The 7,457-nt window shown below is 49.9% G+C and overlaps 1 protein-coding gene across 1 annotated transcript; it reads left to right on the top strand.

The window, feature by feature from the left end:
* Positions 1-2,399: 2,399 nt before the first annotated feature.
* Positions 2,400-4,254, top strand: F4807DRAFT_464483 (glycosyltransferase family 2 protein; the record flags this gene model as incomplete). Its single annotated transcript, XM_048002127.1, has 4 exons — positions 2,400-2,494; positions 2,600-3,454; positions 3,662-3,956; positions 4,027-4,254. 4 exons carry the CDS (start codon positions 2,400-2,402, stop codon positions 4,252-4,254), a joined length of 1,473 nt encoding a protein of 490 aa, XP_047850122.1.
* Between the last annotated feature and the right edge of the window lie 3,203 nt (positions 4,255-7,457).

The raw sequence follows: 7,457 nt of genomic DNA, 5'->3' as shown, positions 1-7,457 counted from the left end.
TCTGTGAACGTCCACCAAGCCTTGGAGCCCACCGTGCCCACCACGCCCACTAAATGTGGTACCTATCCACCGCACCGCTGCTCCTTAGAAGCTCCCATCCCAGCGCCCTCCAGCATGTCCAGCATGTCCAGCATTGTCCAGCATGGTTTTCCAGTTGGGGATTTAGAGGGGGAATCCTCGTTTTCCATACAATATCCGCGGACCTCGACTAGCCGCATCCAGTACATCCTCCCCAAACCCCAAACCCCAAAACCGGACGTTTCTCAGCGGCAGCCTCTTCTCCAACTGGCCAAACTTCGACAAAGGTGGCACCGAACCACCATTTTTCTCTACCATTTTTTTTCTCATTACCTACTAATTCTACATAGGTATGTACTAGTTGTCTAAGTTTTCTATTCCCTTTTGCAATGCTGTCGTGTGCGACTTTCTCATTTTCTTGTCAATCGGTCCCAAAGTATGACCAACAGGACCAATTGTCCAGATATAGCTAAGGGGGATGATGATAGATTACCATACTCGTCCTTCTCGGTCTACCTTCCTCGTCTTCGGTTGTATTCCGTCTCCCATTCCCGCGAAATTCGTAGGTAATCCGGGGTGCCGTTTATTACATGTATTATGTGACATCGACAGGATTGCTTATTTTTATCTCTTTTTATTTATTTTAATCTTTTTCTTCTTTTTTTCTCTCTATTAATCCCCCAATCTACTTCGAGGTACTTAGCCTAGGTAGGTAACATCCTAAGGATGTTTCGGCATTTTTCAATATTAATAAGATATTATTTGCTATTCGCTTTTATCAAACTATTTTCCTTATTTCCCAATTTTTTTCTCCATCCTTTCCCTTTTTAGCTCGTGCTCTAATCATACTGGTTGTTTCCCTACCTACTCGAGTATATGCACGTCGGACCCAAAGTATTATACGCTTGTCCTCGTTTTTATTATTATTTTTTATCTTATTTTTTTACAAGGTACCTGTTCCCATACATCGTCACAGCTGCAGAACGGGTCGATCTAAGCACTACTCTACTTTTCCCACATTACCCTTACTTATGTAGGAACGGTACCTATCTTACCTAGGTTGCTACATAACTAAACCCGGGATACCTGGGTTGCCTGCCTACCTACCTACGTACATTACATACTACATACACATACATGTTACGGCGGCCCCTACTACGCAGTACTTATCTTCTTAACCATACTAACCCCATAATTAGGTACGTCCCATTGCATCAACCGCCTTTTACGTATGTAGGGGAATAGGTAGGCACTGTAGTAAACAGGTAATTGTATTATCGACCGTTGGTTGAATGGGGTCATATGGGTCCATCTGCCTATATATCCTTGCCTCCTCTCCCGGGTCTGGCCCGTTTGGCCTCACCTCTGAACGACTTCTCCTATGTCCTCTCGAAGCTCGTTGACCATCATAATGGCTTCTTTTCTTTAGGGGTTTTCTTTTGGTCTGTCGTGTATTATATTATTTGTGTTCCCGGCTCGCTACCTCTCTCTCGGCTTGAAACCCGCCTCGTTCCCGAGAAAATAGTTGCAGCAGTAATAATAGTAAAGGACTCGAGGTGTCCCTCTCGCTGGTTGCTAGGTCGATAGGACAAACTCTCGTTTCGAGCCTCTCACGTTCCGGGGATTCGTTCTTTCTGCTGTTATCTACCACAGTAACATCATTCATACGCCCTTCCCCCCTCCTCAGGAAACCTGTTCAATAGTTGCCACCGTTGCATGGTCTCGGTCTCGTCTATTGTTCCTAATTCCATTATCCGTTAATCACAGACGCAAGAGAGAAAAGGGTTCGTCTGATTCACGACCCTCCGTTTCCGCGCGTGACCGTATCGTGTCCAGATCCGAGAAACGAGAATACCCGTCCAAGTTATTTTTAATAAAAAAAAAGGCAAGCTTCACCTTCCCTCCTCCTCACCCCTCGCCTTGCCGAGCTACGTACACGCTTCGCCGCACCCGTTTCGCGTTGCAACCTCATCTCATCCCTCGCCTGGGGTTACCCTTTGGAGGGGGCTTCTATTTTTTTCTGAGATTGTGTTCCGAGGACCCTGCGGCTCTTACACAACCAACTACATCCCGGTTACTCTCCGCAAAAGTCACCCTAGCCTCTCACTCACACCTTCCCTCCGCGGGTGAAACAGCCAGCTGACCCTTATAGTCCCTTTTAGTCCATAGATAGACTTTTGGTGGAGGCTGTCAGCATCTCTTTGAGGATTGTTCAGACGACCGGCTCGTACATAACTACACGCTCCTCAAGCACGCCCTGGCAGAGACCGGACGCGACAGCTTGGGCTTTGTCTCATAGAACCCTTGATATTACACTAATACGCCAATCCGGATTTTTTTTTCAGCATCCGCTCGGAGAAGAGAAAAAAAAGATATCCGCCATGGGCATCGGTGATTTATTCTCAGATCTCGCTCGTCCGAGCTTCGACTTCTTATCGTCGCCAAATTTTTGGTGGTATACGTTTTGGGTGCTGTGGTAAGTCACGAGTTTTTGCTCTCGCGACGACGTTTCTCGCCCGAGGAGTCATCCTCCGGCCGGCGTCAAACGTAGACATATCACGTATTAACTCTTCACCGTCAGGGTGCACCGATATCTACGTTTAATCGTTCATACTTTCAGCCATTGGTTTTACAAGTCGAAACCAATTCCTGTCAAACCTACGTTTACTTCTGACGACGTGACGGTCATCATTCCCACTATCCACAATGCCTTCGAGGAGCTCCGCTCCTCCCTGGAGAGCATCTTGGCCTGCAGGCCGCACGAGCTGATCCTCATAACGACGGTGGACAAGCACGTGGCGTTAGAGAAGCTCGTGAAGACGTTGTCGACTTCGAACGTCCGCGTGCTCTTCACGCCTATCGCGAACAAACGACTTCAGGTTTGCGAGGCGCTCCCCAAGGTAAAGACGGCGATCACCATCATGGCCGACGACGACGTTACCTGGCCGTCCACCCTCCTCCCGTGGGTCCTCGCTCCTTTCGAGGACCCCAAGATCGGAGGCGTCGGGACTTGTCAGCGCGTGCGTCGAGAGTCGGGCGGATCCGTATCCACCCAGATTTTCAACTGGCTCGGGGCTGCTTACATTGAGCGCCGCAATTTCGAGATCTCGGCTACTCACAATGTCGATGGGGGAACTTCGTGCATGTCCGGTCGCACAGGAGCTTACCGATCAGAGATTCTGTCGAGCCACGACTTTCTTGAGGGGTTTAAGACCGAGCGATGGCGCGATTATATCCTGAACGCTGACGACGACAATTTCGTAACCCGCTGGCTGGTCAGCCACCAGTGGAAGACCTGGATCCAGTACGAGCGGGAGTGCGAGATCGAGACGACGCTGGAGAACGGCCTCAAGTTCCTCTACCAGTGCTCTCGATGGGCCCGGAGCAATTGGAGAAGCAACTGGACGAGCTTGGTCCGAGAGAGATACGTGATTACGTAAGTGCCATGCCATTACCCTGTTCGTCGCTGTTCGTTGTTCGTTGTTCTGCTTCCCTAGCTTCTCCTACTCCCTTGCAAACAATGCCCCCCTTGTTACCCCCTGTATAGCCCTTGTAGTGTATATACCCCCTGTCCCCTCTAGCACCACCCAACTATCTCAACAGGGCCGACTGCGCATGGACTAACTACGGCCCCATGCTTTAGCCAACAGCCGTGGTGCACCTACGCTCTGCATATTGCAACCTTTACTTCGCTGGCCTTCGTCGTGGACCCTCTATTGCTCGTCTCGCTTTGGCGGGGTACCGAGGGATGGGACCTGGAGGCACGACAACGATGCATTTGGGCTCAGGTTGTCTTCATGTTCGCCTTTACGAAGGTCGTCAAGCTGATCGGACTCTTTCGGCGAAACCCGAGTGACATCGTCTTCCTGCCGGTGTCCGTCATTTTCGGCTACTTTCACGGGCTGATCAAGCTATACGCTCTGATCACTTTGAATATGGTACGGAAATCCGAAAATAAATAAATCGAAATATAAATAAATTTGAGCCTCTTGCTGACATCATACACAGACTTCTTGGGGTAGCCGACCCGACGGTGACGCCAACGATGCTCTTCGTATGTCGCCTCGTCCCAGAAGAAGCGACAGCATCGCGACGCCCCCACCTCGGTTTGACGACCTCGACCGTATCTTCCGTATGCGAAATGCTCGCGGCGTCTTGTCCGAGAAGGACGCTCTCCTCCTCGACTATCCGAGAGACACGTTCCCGCCGATCACCATGGTGGCGGGCTTATCGTAACAGCGTGATGGAGGCACAATTCCATCGCGGCTCTATTATTCGGCTATTTCGTACGGATGATTACTGATTAACGGGCTCATAGCACAAAAGAGATGCTATGCATTTACGATTCATGAGTGTTATATTCTACGATTTATTTTGCGGGAAGGGCTTATCGGAAGAGGTCAAAACGGTACTCTCCTACGGTATAACGGCCACTGCCTGAGTTACGGATAACGGCCGCTGCCTGAAATTACGGATAGCGGTCGAAGGGCTTTCAGGCTATAAGACGACGTCCGTCTTCGGAATCTCCGGTCGGTTATTCTGCGACCCCCTAAAAAGTTCCTGGTCTTGAACTTCGTCAGGATGGCGGAGGACGGGTCTCATACCACCACAACACACCAAACGTAATGAATGTTTTTTTTCACGGTCCTGTGTTTCAGCACAGGGTACGGCGGATGAAGTCGCAGAAGAAAGCTCGACTCGTATTCGCCAAGAGAAAATCGTGCCATACTTAATAAGGGAAGCCCCTACAGGACGGGCAGGTGGCATATTCGTTATTTTTCCTTTCAATTTTTCTTCCCCCCTCTCTTTGCTTTTTCTCGCATCGCATATTTCGGCACGCAGCATTTTTCACACGCTCGGCTCTTACCAAAAACAAAATGGATGGTATGGTTTGGTGTGAAGACTTTAGGGAGGTTTCTGGTTGGAGGGCAAAAATCGGGAATAGATTGTGACTCTAGTCTGCATGGATGTCTACGGATTCCTTCATAGAGATGTATTAGAGGGGCATCATTCGAGACCAATGCGAGGCCGACAGAGGAAAAAAAAAAGAGTGAGAAGAAAAATAAGAAGGGTCCTTTTTTCACATGCAACTGCGTAATAGGACATTGGCTGATGGGAAATATTTGTGTCGTACTGCATATATGTAGTAAGATTTTTGATGTGATGTGACTTCAGCTTTTTATTACCTATCCCAGACTCGATGGGATGCAACCTAACCCACTTCCAAGTTACCGATCCGACACCCCCGCGACGTGCCAACGTAGGTCGTGCAGCATACAGGCACCGCACGGCATATGCAAAATGCGACTGAGCTGGACGCGAGATCAACCGCCGAACGGCCTCATCAGGAGACCTGGCGTCGCACGACAGCAACGGCAACGGCAACGTACCAGGGGTAACTCACGGCCCAGAAACTGCCAGATACTTGGTTACCTCCGACGGTCGCGTAAGAACCGCCAAGCACCAGGTAGTAGGTATGTCAGCGGCCAGCTGTGACGGCCGACGGGGTCCTTGCTTACCCCCAGCTTTTCGGCCACGCCAAGCCGTAGAGGCTCTGTTTATAGATGCTCATAGGTTCGTACGCGACCCAGTCGGATGCTTTGACGACTCGTCTACGCCTCCGGAGTCGTGGTACTCGACTCTCTCTCTCTTTATTAAATACGACCGTCATTCGTCACACGAGTCGATCTGAGCCGATCTAGAATGTCTAGCCTTACCGTATCCTTCACCTCAGAAGAATAATCGAGGACGGTCAGGTGTAAGGCCAATCCGTTCCCTACTCCACCCTCCGGGAATATCGCTAGCCACGATTTCCCCGTAAATTGATTGGCCTTCCCCCTTACTACGCACCTCACATTCTTAGCTCAAGGTAGTTAAACGCGTATGTACATACCCAGGTACTCGCTCTAGTGTCGGCGATGTACCTCGCGGAGCCGGGCGATCTCGGGCCTGCGCTCGCAATCGGGCTCGGTTACCAAGACCTTGGTCGTCGAAGCACGTCGATATTAAATTACTACCGGACTCGTCTGCCGCCCATCCCTCAGTCCGTCTTATCTGGGGTTAGAGAATCTTCCAGGGAGCATTCCAGATCTTGGGTGCTACGGTCGTCTCAGAGCAACTTTCTTCGCTAGGGATAAGCGAACAAATACTAAGCCGCTTATCTTAGATGACCGATGAGGGGAACTTCGCGGAAATGCCAGGAGGAGGGTCAAGAGGGGGCTAAGACTCCGAGGACGGTTGAAGCGTCACGAACTCCACCTGCTCTTACATTAACATCCTCATCTAGTCTTATGCCGTCTTAGTTCTGAGCCTCTGTAGATTATTTATGGGTAACCCCCGCAATTGTATCTGAATTCGTGATCGTGTTCGACGATGCTAGGGCTTTTAAATCATTGCCATTCTAAGGTAACGTGCCGCGATCATATATCATACTAGTACCACGCCTCCTAGATAGGTAGCGCTATCTGGGTGTTAGTAGCTTGACGAACCAGGTATATCCTTACTACCTGTCTAGCTACATACTAATCTAGATTGCTTACCCGGTACAGTGGAAGGCTACGATACCTAGCTAAATCGTCACATGGCAACTGGAAACGGCCTGCCGGCTTCAGTTAGGTTGGCATCACCAGCTTCGTAACAAACTCGGCATTCGTCTGCTATGCGGGCCGAGTACCTACACATATATACCTACCTATGTAGATGTAGGTATGTATGCTCGTACGGCGGAGAATTGTGATGACCATTGCAGTGGATGTGCTACCATGGTTGCATATGAGTGACCTGGAAGTGCAAAAGACAAGATCCCACCACCGCGGTTTGTACGGACCCGATTTAGGAAAATAAGAAAAGGACCCTGCCTAAGCTATTGCCAGGAGAAGCCGCCTGCATGTATTAGCGAGGTTGGACACAGGTAGACGGGCTCTCATGGCCTCTCTGCGGCGATGAATGACAGACCCGATTATATGTATTACCACAGTTTATGTGCGACCAACAAACCAAACCGTAGCCCACTGCACATCCGTGGACAGGTAATCATCTATAAGGAATATAGGAGCTGCTAGCGTATAAGCCAACGCCCACCGGACCTCCACCAACGCGATATCACTCGCATCCATGCGCCACAACACTAATGCCTTGGGGAAAGGGGAGGGGGTAACACAACCTAGCTTACCTTACCCTCACCACCAAGCCTTAAGATGTTCGACTATAACATCCAACTTCCCACCGTGATCGCTCGCGGACTCTCGTTGCCGGCATTAGTGATTACCAACTAGGGACAAACACGATCGTGGCATACCTGCACGTACCTGGAAGCGGATCAGGAGGATTACGGAGAGGTGGGGATCCAAAAGGGGTATTTAAGCAGTCACAAGAACGGTTAGAAGCATCGGTACGATACAGGTTCATGAGATCTGAAAAAAAGATGATGGTCACGATCC

This window comes from Annulohypoxylon truncatum (assembly GCF_022578515.1).
Source record: "Annulohypoxylon truncatum strain CBS 140777 unplaced genomic scaffold F4807scaffold_41, whole genome shotgun sequence".
In the NCBI taxonomy this organism is placed as follows: Eukaryota; Fungi; Ascomycota; class Sordariomycetes; order Xylariales; family Hypoxylaceae; genus Annulohypoxylon; species Annulohypoxylon truncatum.
The sequence above is the reverse complement of the archived record's forward strand: the minus strand, read 5'-3'. Positions and strand labels throughout refer to the sequence as shown.